The 19,250-nt window shown below is 37.6% G+C and overlaps 1 protein-coding gene and 1 pseudogene across 1 annotated transcript; one reads left to right on the top strand and one right to left on the bottom strand.

Moving 5' to 3' along the window:
• Positions 1-334: 334 nt before the first annotated feature.
• LOC145219030 (uncharacterized) lies at positions 335-4,023 on the bottom strand. The gene has a single exon (XM_080086438.1). It carries the CDS (start codon positions 1,305-1,307, stop codon positions 828-830), a length of 480 nt encoding a protein of 159 aa, XP_079942564.1. The 5' UTR covers positions 1,308-4,023; the 3' UTR covers positions 335-827.
• LOC145219588 (uncharacterized) lies at positions 3,986-5,218 on the top strand (annotated as a pseudogene).
• The last annotated feature ends 14,032 nt before the right edge of the window (positions 5,219-19,250 follow it).

Below are 19,250 nucleotides of genomic sequence, written 5' to 3'. Positions count from 1 at the left end.
CTCATTATGGTGGTATCTGCTCAAATGACTAATTAAAGAGGAAGTTGTCCACGATTTGGCCCTGCGTTTTTTATTGCCTCTTGATACCGTGCCTTTACTATCTAGACACAGGTTACACTTTGCATTTGATGGGTCACTTTCATCTGCTACAAAAAAATTCCACTCAACAGAAGTCATTTTGCTGGCTTAAACAGCCAAGTTGTTTTGCTCACTTACAATCGAATTTACAGTTTAAGCAGACCGTTAGACTGTAACAGACAGGCTATTTGTTTCATTGTTGTGAAACTTTTCAAACGCACTTTAGGTAAACAATTATCCTCTAATAAAGTGAAGCTTGATTTTGATTCCCTTTCAGGCCGGTTCGAATTTTTAATAGTTCAGAAATATTTCCACGCAAACAACAGCAGACTCGGGTGAAAACATCCACTGTTGAAAAACTGAAGTTTCAGCCAAACGGCCGAATATTCGGTTTCGGCCCGAACTTGTTTGGTCGGTTCGGTGCAACACTAGTTAGACTAGCCTAAAGTCACATTTTAACTTTTTGGACAATATTGCGTAATTTAAGTACTTTAATTCTTCATAGGTCCAAATTTTGTCTTTTTGAAGTCAAAATATGTCAAAATTTTCAATTTGTGGGTCAAAAAATAATCGCCCTACTTATCGTATGTGTCTTTACAAAGGCTAAGCGTTTGTTACAAACATCACATCAATGAGCATTATTCTGTGTCTTTACATTCTACTTCAGCGTAATTCAAGACTAGCATTGGTGGTTTGTTTGTCTTTAATGGCAAGTTGACATGCGTCCTATTCTTCGATTTGCAAACATATTATGGATGGTATTGTTTTACACTATGGGTGAACATGTGTGATTTCAAATGTTCAAATTGTCGAAACACTTTTTCACAAACATCACATCGATGTGGTTTCTCACCAGTGTGAGTGAACATGTGCCTCTTTAAATGTTCAACTAGACTAAACTGTTTGTTACAAACACCACATCGATGTGGCTTCTCTCTAGTGTGAATCAACATGTGTCTTTTCAAACCTCCAAGTCGGCCAAACCCTTTTTCACAAACATCACATTGATGCTGTTTCTCTCCAGTGTGAATCAACATGTGTCTTCTGAAATTACCAACTCGAGTAAACTCTTTTTTGCACACAGTGCAAATATAGGGTTTCTCTCCAGTGTGAGTCATCACGTGACGTGAGAGGTGAAATTTGCGCCTGAAGGATTTTTCGCATAACTCACATTTGTAAGGTCGTTTCAGCGACTTTTTGCAAGGATGTCTTATGTTTTCAGAACACATTTTTCTTGGAACATTTGCATGTAGTTGGCTTGAGAGCAAACCGTCTTTCTTATGGCTTACTGATCAACTAGTGTAGATATAAATGTAAGGTAAATCACGGGTCGCCCCATAAACAAAAACATTTTGTAAGGTATTACGTAATTTTTTTCGTGGCCACATCCATAATACGCTTTTTCGTTTTTGCAATTGTTTGTCTGAAGCTATACGACATCGAGTTATGTAAGGGTGCAAAGAATCGAAACCAGAAGATATCATTGAAAATCCAGCTTAAACACGACAAAATACAATTACCACGATTCTGTCTAATAATATAATGGTGGCATTCGACTAACACATTTTGAACAAGTAAGATAACAACGGAAAGAATTGAGTCCTGACAACTACGACTAATATTTTTTTGTACACACACAAAAATAAAACTAATGTTTTTTCTTCTGCGGAAATTTTACTGTTGTCCATAAAACTGTAGTCGCCCTGTAAACGTTAGATCAACGAAAAAAGACTTATCACGCTTCTAATCTTTTCAAGGTTGTCTCAAAAACACTGATATAATGCTAAACTTATCAGGCTTTTGTCGCAAGGAACTACGATAAAGCTACTCGATCTTATGAAAACATAACGAAAAAGATGAATCCTTGATAATTTTGCAGGTTTTCAAAAACACAAATTTGTAAACTACACAAACTTCGACTACTCGCATGTTTGCAACCGAAATAGCTAGTAATCCATTACAACCAAGTTGCATCTTTACACAGTTTCGTCTTTTTATGCTGTGTTTACAGATTTTTGTACGTTTACTGATTGTTGTTAAACAGCTCAGCACAATTAGATATACCTAATCCAAAGCATTCCTGTTTTCACAGTGACAACGCAATGGTATGCGGTTTTCAAACTGGACAAGGAGCCATTATTGTAGGAGGTTTGAGCGTTAACAACAAGCATCTTAACTTTATATCTCTTAAAACTGTATGTCGGAGCAGTTCTTTATGTGCCCCTTGCTTATGTTGTGCACGTGCAAACTTTAGCCCAAAATGCGCCGCGTGTCAGCACATTTTTCATAAATTATACGAAACGTTAGTGTAATCAGAGCCACTATACTGACGTGCCTGGGCCTAAGTAAACATCAACCACCTTTCACGCAAACCAATCCTTGTAATGACCTCTCGGCCTTATAAAGAGGCCGTTTAGCGAGCACACAGGCACGAATGCTGCCCACATACGTTCTAAAGCACACTGAACACGAATCCCAAATCGAGACAGCTAGAGTCAATGTAGCTTTTGGTTTACGGAGACAACTATAACGTATTTTTCCAAATTCACATCTTGTAAAAGATTGCTGGGAGTTGAAAAATGCGAAACCGGCTTGTTACCAGTGGCGAAACAACTAGGACCCAATAAGATAAAATCGATTTGCGACAAGGATGTGGAGGGTTGGAAAGTCGGAGATTTAATTACAGATAATCACAGTGCACCCCTAAAATCGAAAAAGTGGAAAACCGTTTTGAGGTGGTAGAAGATAAACAAACAAATAGATTACAGACTGGAAAGTCTACCCTAATTATTGGAAAAGATCAGAATCTTCCCATTATATTTCCTCTTACATCTGACGGTTATGAGGCGCATTAAAATATCAATACACTGTAAAAATTATTTTGAAGTTTGATAACGCCAGTTAGACCATGGAAAGAATTAATTTAAACGAATTTATTAAATTGAAAAAAAAAAACGAAAGAACACTATATACGGATCTGTTCATAAGTTTAATGGTGAAAATAACGGCCCAAATAGAAATACGGCCCACAAGAAGGAAGGAACATCAATCGTGCCCACACCTACACAACGAAAGATTGCGTGAACTGCTCCAGGATATTGGTTTTCTTTCATCATACTACGCAAGACGCTTCCTGCGTTAGAGTAGGCTCAGTTTTAAACAACGAGCCGAAAAACGCATCAACAAAAAACTATCTACAGGCAACGAACCGCATAAAGTTTGAAATCTTTTGAACACCGCGCTCACTCAATCTGATCTTATCCTTCCACTTTGCACACTTTCCAACCAAAATTAACATCAAGTGCATCCAAGTCGTGTTCAAACATCTATATCACGACGTCAAGTCCTGTCGCACCATCAGTGTGTGCAACTAAAGCAAAAGTTAATGAACCTCTACAGTCGATATGTTTCAACCTTCTTCATTCAACGAAAAAAGCACACAGCTGCACTCTCACCAGAAGAGCTTAACAGTGTTCGGAATCTAGCGACCAACCAAGACATCATCATTACGAAACCTGATAAAGGTAATGGCGTGGTTGTTCTAGATCGCACGGCATATGTCAACAAAATGAATGACATTTTAAGTGGTGGCAGCAAGTTCGTTATTGGCAGCAAGGACGATAACGCAAGCAACCTGACAAAACTTCAAAATTGCCTGCGCTACCTCAAAACCAAAGGCGCCCTCATTGAAGAGGACTATCTCCAAATGCGATCTACGGCGGCCAGAACACCCACACTATGGCTTGCCTAAGATCCATAAAGAGAAAGTATACCACTACGACCTATCCTTGACTCAGCAGGCTGCTTCAATCACGATAGTGCGAAATGGCTTTCGCGCACTCTAATGTCAAAACTCTAATGTGCAATATAAAAGATTCTTTTGAGTTTATTTCAAGGATCAAGGAAAGCCAATTCAACAATGTTGTTACGGCCATTTAATGCAAATAGCCTTTTTACTATGTACCGGTTGACGTCACGATTGAGCTTATACTTTCCGCCATGTTCCGTAATGGAACCGAAACGATCAGCGGTTTGAACCGTCGTCGGTTAAAGAAGTTGCTGCTTTGGACTGCCTCAACCACAACATTTCAATTAAACAGTCAAATGTGCAAACAGATTCACGGCGTAGCGATGGGTTCACCGATTGCTTCATTGTTTGCAGACGTAATGATGAACCATGTGGTTAACAAAGCTCTCAACGCAACACCGGGCCAGCATCGACCAAAATTACTGTGCCGCTATGTGGACGATATTTTCGCAACTTTTTCCGATCCAACTCAATCGATACATTTTTTAACAACATGAGCAAGATCCACAGAAACATCAAATTCAAAAAGAAAGTTGAACAAGAACAAAGGATTCCCTTTCTAGATGTGTTGGTAGATCGCTCAGGCGAACATTTCTCCACCACCACATACCGAAGGCCGACGTGCACAGGCCTTGATACAAAATGGGCCAGTTTTGTACCATTTCAACACAAAGTCAACCATGCCTGTTCGCTGCTAAACAGAGCATACATGATTGAGGGTAACTATAATAACATGCATAGGAAATTTATGCGCATCAAAGGAATAAATGAAATGGATATCCCGGCAAGTTCGTATCCAGGTGTATTAGGTTGGTGTTAAACCTTAATGTAGCTAAGTCCACAGATTTGGATTCCAAAACCAAATTTAGTTGCATCAAACTACCATACCTTGGCGACATCAACCACCGCATACAGAAAGAACTCTTCAGTTTTATCCTTCAAGCAACATACGGAAAGGTCCGTGTACGTATTTTCCACCAAACACAGAAAAGCTTGTGAAAGCATTTGTGCATAAAGATATGCAAGGATTACTCAACCGATCTTCGGTTGTTTACGGACTGAAATGTTCTTATGGCAAAACCTACATTGGAGAAACCAGGCGAAACCTTGGAACGCGAGGAGTTCATGAGCACCAACAAATCGAAACGTCCGAGGTGTGTCAACCTTCAGGCCAACAAAGACCATGTAGTGGACTTTAAAAACCCGGAAGTGCTTGGGACAGCCAGGGACCGCTATCGACTAATGTTACTGGAATCAATTTTTATTCAACGCTATACACCGGAATTAAACGTTGATTCTAAGTCGGTTCCTCTGTATTTGTTTAATACCTAATTAACTTATTGCGTTTTTTTGATGTGACGTGCTGTCCTACTATTGTTCCTTGGTTTGTAAATATATTGTATATCGTGGTTGCTCTGCACCTGTTTGGTCAGACGCACACTCGCAGGTGGCTTACACTTCGCTTCTGCGTACCTTTTTTTTATCTATCGTTTTTATGCGACGCTTCACCTTTTTATCATTCTTTTATGCGACTAAAGTGGTATATAAATGGGTGCAACTGATGTGGCCTTCATATCACTGATGATGGCATTTGCCGAAACGTTTGAACAATAAAGCATGTCGCTTTTTACGTCTATTTGGGCCGTTATTTTCACCATTAACAAAAACGAAAGATCAAAATTAAACGAATTAATATCTAAACCAGTTTGAAATCTGCAAACCGATTTGGACAGGATAATTTGCCCGAACAAAATCTCAACCCGAAAATACACATTTGAACCCATAAGACAAGCGGTTCAACTCCCTGCTACAAAATATCAATAATGTAGACGAGGCATGTTTCTTTTTATAGCCAGCTTACATTTCAGCGAAATTAAAGAACAGCAAGTTCGGAAGTTATTTATTTATGATTAGTAACATTAGCGGTTCTCAAAGAAGAATCACAAAATAAAAGCAGCGGTGTCTTGTAACTTTGCGGCATAATCTGCTTTTCACCAGTGCAGAAAACGCTTAGCAGGAATTAGACACATTGAAAATAAGTTTTGTTGATGATAATACTAATGCACTGTTTAATGACACGCAATCATTGATCTCTATAAACACTGAACGGATAAAATTGCTTTCAGTAATGCTGTGGTTACAAACTACATCGTCAATTAAAAATTACTCTTTATTTCCAAGACTTTGATGTCAGACAAAAACGACAATTTGAATCAGCGCAAGGTGACAGCACAGCGTACCACATCTTGTTGTGTAAAAAGGGCCATTTTTGTTTAATTCATGAAATACCTAGAAACACAAAAAAACTACTGATATCGCCCATAAACTACTTATAACGACTCGCAAAATATTTTAACACCATATCTGTACCTTTTTACCGTCAAGGTTTACCTTACCGTCAATTTAAGCACATACATGTATTGATTAATACGTACTGGACCACATTAATCTCAACCAACGTTAGCAAAAAAAAAATTAAAAGCCGGAAAAGGGTAATCGCGTTAAATAACACAACTCAACTGTGACGCGGCAGAGAGCTCTGATTGGTTAGAGCAGAAGTGACCAGGCACGTTAATACAGTGGCTCTGGTTTATATTAATCTGCGTTTTCTTAGCTGACAATCGATAATTGTTTTGATAAATAGCTTTTTACCCTTCTTTGACCAAAATGTTGTCCGTGACCATGCGACATGAACTCATGCGTTTATTAACAGCGAGCTTTTGTTTATACGTTGCATGAAAAATATGAAATGTGTATTGTTTGGCGTCCCAATTGCTTCGTAACAAAATCATTTCACACTACGGCAGGGCGTCACTTACCTGCCAACTGTTTTTGTTTTGGAAAAATTACCACAAGAGCTTAGTGAAATACATTTATAGGTTTGAAAAATTCCGGCGAAATGTTCATAGTTTGCAGATAAGAAACAAATTTGTATTTAGCGATGTTAAACAAGGAAAATCCTAATGCACGACGACTATCAACTTAACCAACGTTAAACTTAAGTATGCCACAAGCTGACAAGGTAGAAACTAGAAACCACTACGTACAAATTTTTGAAACTGGAAATTCTTTACTTGTTTCCTAATCTTCATAATATAGAAATCGACTATTGCTGCCAGGCACTGCCCTTCCAGCAGCTTTTTTGTAAACAATCTACGTTTCGACGTCCGTACAGAACGCCTCCATCAGGATAATGACATATCTTGCAGGACAAAATTCCAATAAAGCGATGAAATGCAAAACACACAACAAAAACAGCGATAAGTAGATCGCGCGGCTGCAAACTTGCACCAACGCAGTGATGAAACAAGCTCGGTGGTGTCATAGCGGTCGATAGTTTCTGTTCGTTCATTGAGTTGGCGTATGAATGGATGTTCCAAGACTCTAGGACAATTCGCTTGTGGTAATCAGTTTCCTTCACCAACACCTGTACAGCGGTTACATTAATGCTGTGGTGTTAAGTAGTTGCATAGTTTGTCATCGCGGATTGACGGACACTTGACTGCATTACGCGAATTTTGACAGCGGATGATATTCAACCGCAAAGCATAATTTCCAACAGCAACAATACTCTCCATTGCATCTTTTTCAGGTAAGTATTCTGTCTTCTTTAGAAATCAACATTTAGCTTCAAATTGCTGAAACCAGCACTGTCCTGGCGTAAACTGGAACAGCTTGCCTGATTGGTGCACCAATAATGTTTACATGATCCTGAAATAGTTAAATCACTTAACAGTAGTCCAGCTCACATCAGTTGAATGACCTGCTTTTTCTGTGAAAGCGAATTCTGTTTACATGACCTTGGATCCTGATATAGTCGAATCACTTAAGAGTAGCAACAAGGATGTCCAGTACACATCAGTTAAAAACCTGCATTGTCTGTGAAAGTGAAAACACAGAGTCAGACATTACAAAACTAAAAACACCTACCAAGCAAGACATCAAGGAAATAACTGAGATGTTGGAGGAGATCAAAATTTTAATTTATGACATGCCAACACAGGATGTTCTCTCAGAAACAAAATGTGATTGCACATTTAAAATCAAGCTGAATAGGATTAGGAAACAGAAAACGAAAAAAATCACTTTTACAAAGTGTTTGATACAATTTCCCGAAGAATTCCACCCAAAAAACAAGTTTGCTGCAAGATGTGACAAGTTTGCAAACATGATGAAAACCCCTTACACAAGTTTCTGGCATACCGCTAAACGTTGGCTCTACATTTTCACATCACACATCTGACAGCACCACCAATCCTCCGCGAAATCGGTTTAGGAATAGGACCACACCACATCTCTTACCTTCAAATTCAAGCAATTGAAGTCAACATATCGTACGTAAATAATCTTGGAGTCAATGGACTACCAGTTTCAAAGTGGATGGTTGTATGACGAAATCATCAATGTTTTTTATGGATGCTATGCAACACCTGTATGCATCATCCACCATAGCCTTATAATACGATGTAGCTGCAGCGCGTTGTACCACTATCCACCAATTGTGCCAGACACTTTTTTGCGCTTCATAACGTTTTAACGTTGCGCAGCTATTTCCGGCTTGGTGATTGTTTTGGTGCAATGGTGTCGTCACTGCGCTGTCTTTCACCAAGCAAAACAAACTCAACTCAACCAATCACCTTGACAACCCAAAGTTTTCATTTCATTCCTTGGAATCCAACTCTACGTCATTAGGTTTTACTAATGGTAGATATTGTCAATCAGATTCTAATTTATTTAGATCCAAATGAAAGCTATTCAATAACTGCAGATTTAAATGTTGTTTTTTTCTGTCACAGCACACAGTACTAAAACACGCCCTTCAGCCAGATTACACTAGCTGTGGTGTGGTTATTTGCATGTATGCAAAGTGGATCCAGTTCATCTACAGAATACAGAAAATGACTTTTTTAAACCATTTCAAGAAATTTCAATTTGAACTACAGTAACAAAAGTAACAACTGACCAGATTTCGTGCTGTCGCTGTCATCTGCAGTTCATTACTTCTTGCATACACTTTACTCAGTTGCAACAAGACAATTTCATATGTGTATAGAATTTGTTTTTTTCACATTTACTTTGTGCACATTGTCTGTGGGTATGTGAACAAAATAAATATTCATTGTGTGTTATATAATGTGTGTTGTGGTTTAAGACAGGACTTACAAAGTTTCCACTTTATCAAACTTTTGAGTTTTTGACTGACGAAGTTTCTACTTTTTAAACTTTGACTAACAAAGTTTCCACTTTCTCAAACTTGGCACCAACCATAAAATTTCTAAAACCACAACAATAGCAAAAACTTTTTATGGTAAGTTTATTTCTGTTGATGAAAGGGACCAACTTGTTAATGGAACTTTTATTAAAAAAAGGCATCTCAATTGTACAGAGTTGTTGTGTATTATTTGCTGTTTTCTTGTTTCATGTTTATGTTATTTATACTTGTTCAAAAATACAAAAAAAGTTAATGCGATGTGTCATTTTATACCATATAATTAGCTACACCATACAAGACCTACTTCGGGGTGCGGCCCGCGAAGTAACTTTTAATGTGTTTTACTCAAGCGAAATACCTTGTCGAACCAGTGAGTTTACACAATATAGTCATTCTCTAGTATGAATGGCATGATCGAAATACCACATCTTTGAAATGAGCAATTGCATTTGTTGTGTCACTGTATGGCATTTTTCCACACAAAGCAATAAAAGCACAGTTGACTCTTTCACTTTGTTGCACTGTATATTAGTTTGCTATTTACTACAACATTGTTTTTTAACAAAGCTAATGGCATCAGTGAAAATTTCCTGTGGTAATATGTTTGTTGACATTGCACTGTAACAAATGTTTCAAAAGTTCGGCCCTCGGCTTACTTAAAAATTTGTTTTTGCCCCCAAAGCAGTTTGAGATTGCTGACCTACATGTATGTACGTACCTTCATGCACCTGATCAAAAAATATGGCTATCGGCGAAGGTCCTGGTCAAAAAAGTTGCGTATATGTTACTATTTGAATAAGCAAAAAAAACCTGGCGTTACTTTCAAAACCGAGGCAAGTAACATGATACAATTCACAACCTGTGTGGGTTTCGGAATTGTTTTCGATATCTGAAGAAGGCCAAGGCTCTGGAGGACACAACACAAACTACCACATGATGCATCATCCCACCATGCATGGGTTGCCCACGGTACACAACCCACGTTTACCGATGAGGCCCATTCAAATGGCAGTTTCACATACGAGTCAGCCTCGCAGACTCAATCGTGTTTACATCCGCAATACAAGAGATTGGGCAGCTCCCATATGGCAACGTTCGAAGTCTGTTCACTAACATACCGTTAGATTTTATTTTCAAGCTCATTCTCGACACAGTTTTTAAAGGTTTAAATAGGTCTCGCCTCACATGGGCTTGCAAAACAAGATATTAAATACAGGTTAATTGAAATGCCCACTTGACGCCCCAAGTTGTTCAGATAACGATGAAATAGCAAGCTACACAGATTTTAGACTTTAATGACAAGGAATAAAGACAAAATTGCTTGTTAACTGTTGCAAGTCAATAGAGACCAAATGATGACAGTAAACTGAGTGAGGTAAACAACTTTCTGAACAAAACTTGTACACACTTTTCGATACATTTTAAAAGCAACCAGTTTGTGATTGTTACAAATGTTGGGGAAAGAGGCTAAAGTTGACTACAAAGACCGAGCCAAGCTTGACTGATGCACTGAATGGTTAACCAAGCCTGTAGAGAAACAAACGAAGCAAATCAAAAAATTTGCCACTGTAGTAAAGAGGTATATAAGTCGATTAAACGAATCCTCTTTTTGTTTTCAAATTAAGCAGAAGATTCTGCCTTTGGCCATGACTCCTGGCATATGACATCAAGCAAGAGTGGATTGGATTAAAATTGCATAATGCCCACCCAAGTACAAGGAAGAAAAGCTGTCCACTTCTCGCTAAAGTACAGGATTTTGACTACGATGTTGGTCTACTCCAGTGCTCTTCAACCTTTTTTGGTGTGGTGAACCCTTAAAGTTGATGTTTACTTAAAAGATAAACTGAGATATAAAGCGATATAAAAATCGTTATGCATATCATCTTGTCAATTACTCCAAGCATACGTTCGCGAATTTTCTGTAAAAACATCGGCGAAAAAAACAAACACTCGATATCCTAACATAACCCAAAGGCGCATCACAGACACTTTTAAACTAGACACCGGGATAAACCATTGAAAAAGTTTACTTGGGTTATACAGAAGTTAAAACGTACATCTTAATCTAATATCTTGAAAGTCAAATATTAATGGTTCATAAAAAGTTTGTGATGCACCCTTGCATATCTTTTCATATTGGTGCACCCCATGCTTATTTTGGTGCACCCTAGGTGCACCGTGCACACCGGTTGAAGAGCACAGGTCTACTCTAAATCAATATATTGACCCCAGCCTTCCAAAGTAACAATTGTTCAACTGACCAATTCATGTGTTGTGTTTTATGTTAAACGGCCTCAGCACCAAATGGAAACAAGACCAAACTTTTGTGTAAATGTGTTTGTTTATTTCCTTTAACAGCATACTATTTAACCGTAAATACAGTAGATGGAAAAATGTTCTGGGCTGTCGCTAAAAACTTGATTTTAATTTTAAGTAAGATTGGCATGTCAGGCAGGGCAATTGTTAGTGGTATGGCAGAATGTAACAGGGTATGTGAACAGCAGCTGGTATGTAGAAGGTAGGAATTTTAACGAAATGTGATGGGTAAAAAGTGATAATGCAGCAAAATCATTTAAAAATGATGGAAAAAAAACTCTACTCCATCACAACAGCCTGCTTAATCACGAAATTGTAATGCCGGAGTTTGTTGTAAGAAAGTACTCTGTCTTTATTGCTAAGGTTGTGACGGTTTGAATGTCAAACAATCAGTGTTATGTTAAATCCGAAGTAACATTTAGGTTTCAGAGTCGGCGCACTGTTTCCAAAGTCTATTGCCAAACGTGACCAACTCAATGAGGTCTAATCAAATGTCATTAGATTTTTCATATCATAATAATACAATATGGTCTGGCATGCATTACAGGATAGGCAGTTCGACAAGAACTGAAAAAGAAGAAGATTGCAGCAGTACATGTTTTTGCAGTTTGTAAACGTAAATTGCAATTACCCCTTGCTACAAAAAAAATATACATCAGTAAAGCTTCTGTCATCTTCACACACTAATTTTTGATATGCTCCGAGCGAATAGGTTATAAAAACAGCCTAAAATCAGCAGAATTAACTTTCCGCTTTTGCATGGTGAGCAGAATTTGAGCACCATTTTTAATCAAATGAATTTAAAAATTAAGTATAACTTGCAAAGTAAAGCGCTACTTAAAAACTGCGCCTGCAAGGTAGAGCTAAACATGTTTCACTTCAAGTACAAGAAAAACAGTCATATGCTGTCAAAAGTGCTGCCAGGTCAAATATTGTGTAAATTGTTAACATGTATTGTTTAACTTATGCAGTCCTTGATATAAGAAATAAACAGTGCATTTCAACTCAAAATATAGTCTCGTGTATGATCGATATTCTGGAGAAATGGCCATGCAAAACACGCTATAATGACGTCATACTTACGTTGTCACTGTGTCCTTGACGTTGTTCGCATAGCCTCAACTGAATTTACGTACTCCGAAAATTACCACCAAAAACCCAAAGCCAAGTTGAGTGTTATGTACACCAAATGCATTTAGGAAAATTGTTTGCGGGTAATTATATTTCCTTCCAAATTAAACACCCTAAAACTGTTCGAATATTACTACATTTTAGAATCTGCTTCATAAGACGCAATGCAAAAACACCCAACGTGCGTGTTTTACAAAAAAATCGTTGTTCGACCTCTTAATAAAAATGCAGAATGTTCAAAGCTGTTTTCACAAAATTACAGCACTTCAAAATGAAAGAGTCCAAAAACCCAGACAGTCGGTAAACAACACGATATTATGCAGGCCTATAAAAAGTTGGTGAAACAAGGATTACGTACTAACTGTCTAAAAAAAGTTTCAAAACTAACAACCGAACTCAATGCTGTTAAGCAGCCTATAATGGGTGAGATAAACAACTCAACTGTACTTCGCCATGATTGTTAGTAACAAGTGCAATCTTTTGCCGAAAGTCAAAAACGCACGGGGATACAGGATATTTGTACACAATCCACAAGTATTAAAACGAATTTGTTATGCAAATGTATGCTTCACTTTGTTCATTATATTATTTTTCATTCAGTTTGCACTATTTTTAATTTTATGAAAATATTATGTTTAATACATAGGACAACTTTGCCATGGAGCTAAAACATGTGTTCGAGAAAATGTACTCTCGACAGAAAGATACGGCTATCGCGTTCTCGCGGCCGGACAACCATTTGTTCCGAGGCGGACACCAGACTGCCACGGACGAAACGGAACATGGTCAACAACTGATGAACGAAGCCATGTGTCGTTTGAAGCTTTCTGACAGAGACTTTGCCGAAAGTTCGGGAGAATCGTTTTCACAACAAAGCGCAAATGAATGCCATTCACCCACTGATTCGCATTTCAGTCCAACTGGAAACAGCGCTGACATTAAACAGACACCAGGCTGTGCAGGTCTTACTTTTTATCAATCTGTTTCTCTTACCTCGCGACTGTGTTTTCTTCAACTTGGATGCAATTAAATGTATGCGTGAGAATTTTGAACCACGTTCCTAGTATGACTAATGTTGGACAAGTGGAAAGGCAGAGGGCAAAAAACGGTCCCGTTAAACGCTAAGTCGACACTCGTTAGCATTGGAAGCGTCACTGAACTAAAAATCAATCAAAAAACATAAACGTGGAAAATAAACGGAAGTGACAGAAAGTCACTCTTTCGTTAAATGCTTCAAGCAAAATTCTCAAAATGCCAATCTAGAGCATGCCTTACAACAAACATTTAGGATGTGTTGTGACCAACAGCATTGCAGAGACCATAAACACAGTTCTAAAAAAACTGTGCAGTTCGAAAACAACTTGCTTTGGATACTTTTTGATGCTGACACATGTACGCCTATACAATGTTTATTGAATCCATAGATCAGAATTGAAAAAGTATTTTCAGGTGTTTTTTTCTAAAAAGTTTAAAAATAAAACCTTTTATTTTATTTAGTATTTTCCTAGGCGACCAAAGTGCCCTTGCCCAAGTATTCGTAAATGTTACAAATTTTAGCAGTTCAAAAAAGCCTCAATCTACTCATCAAATGATTCCGCTAAATACAAAAGAAAACAAATCCGGCAAAAAAAAAATCGTCCAAGAGATTTCGATTATGATGTTGTATCAGCTCAAAAAAAATCCGTTTCTTTCCTCCACTACAGCTCCAGCAAGATGATTCTCATAATTTTGAATTTCTTTGGAAAGTCAGGGATTTTGCACCAGTGGAAACATTTGCCTCAAACGTAATATTTAAAACACAAACCTTAAAAGAATCACAGAGGTTAAAAAGCAAATTTCTTTACCGGTGCAAAATACCTGGCTTTCCATAGAAGTTCAAAATTATAGCTATTAGTAACCAGTACTTGGGGTTTTACTGTTTAAAAAGACAGATTATATGTGTTGTTTTAAATGAGAGTTTTGGCAGGGATTCCCCTTAATGGCATAATTTCTATGCCGATAAAATGTTTGAGAAGATTTGTAGGGTTTATGTCCAGCAGATATAGCAAGAAGGACCATGAAAGCATTTGAAGCTAACTGTGTTTGGTCCGAGCTTGGCTTCAAAGGAATAAGTGGAAGCCGGCATTTTGCCACCTTGTTCTGTGTGTACAGGTATAATAAGAAAAGGCCGGTGCACACCTGATGCGATTTTTTGTCGCAAGGCCAAAAAAATTACGTCATTTCCACCCTCCAGCGACAAAATCGCAAAGTTCAACTGCTGTCTACAAAATCGCGGTCATTGCAGAGGTCACTGCGATTTCGAGTCCAGGATCTTTTTTGTGTTGTAGGTAAACAACGAGTTAGAGAGTTTCAAAGCTGTAGTAATTTTGGTATTGTTTTGTGCACAGAAAAATTAAGAAATGATATCATTTAACGAAAAGTTAACTAATCTAGTAAGGGAACACCCTGTGCTATGCGACAGTAGTCAGAACAACTACAAAGATAATAATTTAGGCAAAACGTTTGGGCAAAAATAGCAGATGAGTTGGAAGAAAAGGTTATTTTCAAACATACGGACTTAAATAGTAGGTTTAGTGTAAAACAAGTTGCCAGCGAAGTGAAATAAAACGTATTCATTTATTGAGCAGACAACTGTTTATTGATGATGACAAATGTTTTTGTCGAAACGTCTGCTCAATAAAATGAATACGTTTCATTCCACTTCGCTGGCAATTTGTTTTGTAGTAAATATTGACAAAACGTTATTTTCTCATTTTGCTACAGAAGGAAGTTACATGTTGCTGTTTGTAAAAAATGGATAATTTTTTTGTTTTCAGAAGTTGAATTTTAATATTTTGACTCACAAAATTGTGTTAGAACAGTTTGGTGTTTGTTTTAGAGGTGGCTTTAGGTCAATAATTCTCTTTACATTGTTTTCATTATACGACAGGTTGAGGAAGTTTTGTTATAGTTAGTTGTAAATTCCCTTGCTTGTAAGGACATTTAAGTTTTATAAAAAACTTTTTTTAGTTGACACATACAAAAAAAGTGGCGAAGTTTGAGGACCAGGTATGGAAGAAATTTAAAAACTGCACAGAAAGCAGTTGGTTTTGCTAGCAGTTTTTTAAAAAAAGATGTCTAATTTTCATTCCTTTCAGATCACATGAGACACCGCCAGTAACCTTCTGGTTTCTATAGCTATGTTTTACTTTGTAAAGTATGAAAGATGAGAAAATTCCAACATGTTTAGAAGAGCATGCTTTTTTTACTAAAATTATTTTGTTGTACACAGTGTCTTTTACATAAAAATATTGGTTTTTGTACCCAGTTATGTATTTTTTGACATTAGATGTATGACAAGATGTAATTATGACGGAGGCATCAATTTCAACTTCTTGGAAGGTTTTATTGTAACACATTCGTTAGGGATCTTTAAAGGGGAGTTGGCTTTTGGTCTTCTTCGGACAGGTTGGAATGTTGACGGATCAGGCCACAGTGATTGGTGGAGTCGGGCACGTTTAAGCCATTGAAGAACTTCTGGTGGCACGCCGTAAACGCTGGTCTAACAAGTTTTATTGACGCGTTTTTTTTCCTATATAGGTATTGTGATATTTATTTGAAAAATGCCACAACAGTGCCAGCATCAAACTGCCAACCGTTCTTATCGTTTTGTTACTACATCTGGAGCACACACTAACACACAGCTTCGTCCAGCGGCTATGGTAAAAAAACCTCGGGCCGGTGCCAAGACCCCCCCCCCCCCCCCCCCCATTTTCTAGTCTGTGTAATTATTCCAGCGATTGATTTTGATGTCTTAATCAATCCCTCCTTTCTCTTTTTTAGACAACAGCATGGATTCATGAAAGTCAGACCACCGGTTTCATCAGGTTTTCTCAAATTTTTAATGAATTCTTCAACCACTATTACTCGATCTACAAACTCTGTGTGTGAAATGACAACAATTTTGGTACATGGAAATGTTGTTTCTGGTAATGTTATCCCGTTGTCATCATCATTTGTATTAGGTTTTAAGTGTTCTTTAAGCTTTTTAAGGAAATGACTAATTCTTTAACCATGATACTTTTATTGCTGCAATGCGAAAAAATACCCGAACCAAATATATTTAAATTATAAAACCCAAACAAAAAATTGTCTTTAACAACACCACATACTTCTGGCAATACGATCCGATACAAGGTGTTCAGCACAAATAAAAACATTGCCTTCCTTGATCTTTTTGCAAAACTATTTATTGATCCTAATATATACTTGTATATGTATCCTAATACTTGTAAATGGTTTTCTGACCAACCTTCCATCATGTCGGTTCTTTTCCGTGTGATCGTGTGCCATTGTGTGGCCACTTTGGTCGCCACATGTCCAATCTACCATGCAGGGATTTCGGCATTTATGCAGCAACATGCCAATGTTGGCCACACGATTAAACGATTTTCCATCCGTTGGAATGGCCATATAGATCGGTATAGAAAACTCACCAACGCAACGAAAAAGACGTAAAAAAACCTTTGGCGCACCACTGCGCTATTTGCAGAAAATTTGGACATCGCTGAATGTTTTTTTTGTGTGTGCAAAGGCCACCGGTTCATTTATTCGACAATTTGAGGGCAAGTGGTGCAAGCATAAACATCCCAAAATGGTTCTTCCAGGAATAAAGTAACATCTATCGCCTTCAACATCCCAAAATGGTTCTTCCAGGAATAAAGTAACATCTATCGCCTTACCCTTCCGTTTGTTTGTACTTTTTTTTCTTGATTGCCGCTGCAGCTTGAGTAACGGATAAACGACTATGGGTGGAATTCACCAAGTCAGATTAAACCTAGATTAACGTAATCCTAGATTAAGTAAGGGATAATCCTTGGTAGTCGTATTCACCAACCGAGATTAAATTTTAATCTCGGATTAAATGGGCGAAATTTTAATCCTGCCCTACCCCAGGTTTAAGGATGGATTAAGTTGAATTTTGGGTTGTTTGGGCATTTTAACCGGGATAAAAAGTAGGTTTTTTGTTTGGTTATGCTTTATTTGTGTGCATTAACCAAAAAATGTAAAAATAATACTTAAATCTGATTTAAAAAAAATCACCACTCTCCAGCTTGCCTCAGTGCAGATATTTTTATTTCAAAGCAGTAAAATGGATGCAATCCAGGTGATAGAAAGTGTAGAAAATGTAATAACGTCACAGAAACCACAAGACTGTTGAAAAGAAACATAAGAGACAGAATCAATCCAATTGAGAAGTTTGATGATGTAGAATTTTATAGCAGATTTCGGTTTTGCAAAGAAAATGTACTTCAACTATTGAGTTTAATTGAAGATGACCTCGTCTGCGCAACAACAAAAAAACAACTACATTCCACCCATGTTGCAGATCTGTACAGCATTACGATTTTTTGCAACTGCACATTTTCAAAAGCTGATGGAGATCTCATAGGCATCAGTCAATCATCTTCATGTCGCATTATTCACAGGGTGTCAAGAGCAATTGCTAAACAACACAAACTGTTGATTGATTTTCCATCAAATGAGGATTTTATGCAGTAGCAGGTTTTCCCAATGTTATTGGAGCAATCGGAGAAAATGCAGAAATATATTGAAATAGAAAAGGCTTCTTTTCCATTAATGTACAGGCTGTTTAACAATTTTGTTTGCCGTTGGCCTGGTTCTACTCATGACATCAGGATATTTGACAACAGCCATTTGTATTACCAGCTCGAACATTGTATTATTGAAGGTTTAATGCTTGGAGACGGTGGATATGCTTGCAGAAAATACATGATGGCCATTAATAAACTCTAGTAGCCAGAAAGAGAGAAATTATAATCGCTCACATATTGCAACCCGAACAAAAATTGAGCGCACATTTGGGGTGTGGAAACAACGCAGTCTTGATACTTTTTGGCTAAGTTGCAAGAATGTGGAAACGACCGATCCAAGCAACATGGGAATGCGTTTCAATGAATCATTTAATTGAAGTCAATATTGCGCTTGGGGTGTGTTATTTCTTTGATACTTGTATTACAATAAAATTATTTTATGGGGAGTTCCGCGAAGTTTGACAAAACACCTTGAGGGTTCCGTGCCACTAAAAAGGTTGTAGAGCACTGATCCAGACATGGGCTCCATTTGTTTTTCTAAAAACTGCATCACAGGGTACAATGACCACTGCGATGCAGTTGGGGCTTCTGAGCCGGACTTTTTCAGAGATTTTTTTTCTCCCTGGTAAACTTATTCCGCAGGGACTTCCACTTTTTTTCATTTCATTACCTGGTTGAAATTCAAGTTAGTTCCTTTGTATTAAAGATTAAAATAAGGCAGGCCATGGCTATACTGAAATGCTATAAGTATGTTACTATACAAGATATATGAAACCCCCACAGGCCATACGGGAATCAAGGATATGCACTGCATAAAATTAATACAATTTTCCGTAATAACAGTAAAGTATACTACATTATACACACATACAATCACATCCTTATCAGTATTTTATTACCTGGCCTATACATCAGTAGGGGAAAAGGTCTTTGCAACTGATACATAATTAATAATTGAAATTGCACATGACATATAGTCTAAAGGTGCGTTTACACTACACGCGACGCAACGCGGCACGCCGCGCAAGCGATCAACTGTTTACACTATCGGTAACAATTTCGCGTGACTTGCATATTTTTTGCTTATTAATTGTGGTGTCGCACAAGCGCG

Source organism: Phallusia mammillata, chromosome 3, assembly GCF_965637545.1.
Source record: "Phallusia mammillata chromosome 3, kaPhaMamm4.hap1.1, whole genome shotgun sequence".
NCBI lineage: Eukaryota > Metazoa > Chordata > Ascidiacea > Phlebobranchia > Ascidiidae > Phallusia > Phallusia mammillata.
This window is presented reverse-complemented; position numbering and strand designations above follow the sequence as displayed.

Coding starts and splice junctions, on each gene's coding strand:
- LOC145219030 (XM_080086438.1), bottom strand. CDS start 1,307: ATGTGTTCTGAAAACATAAGACATCCTTGCAAAAAGTCGCTGAAACGA.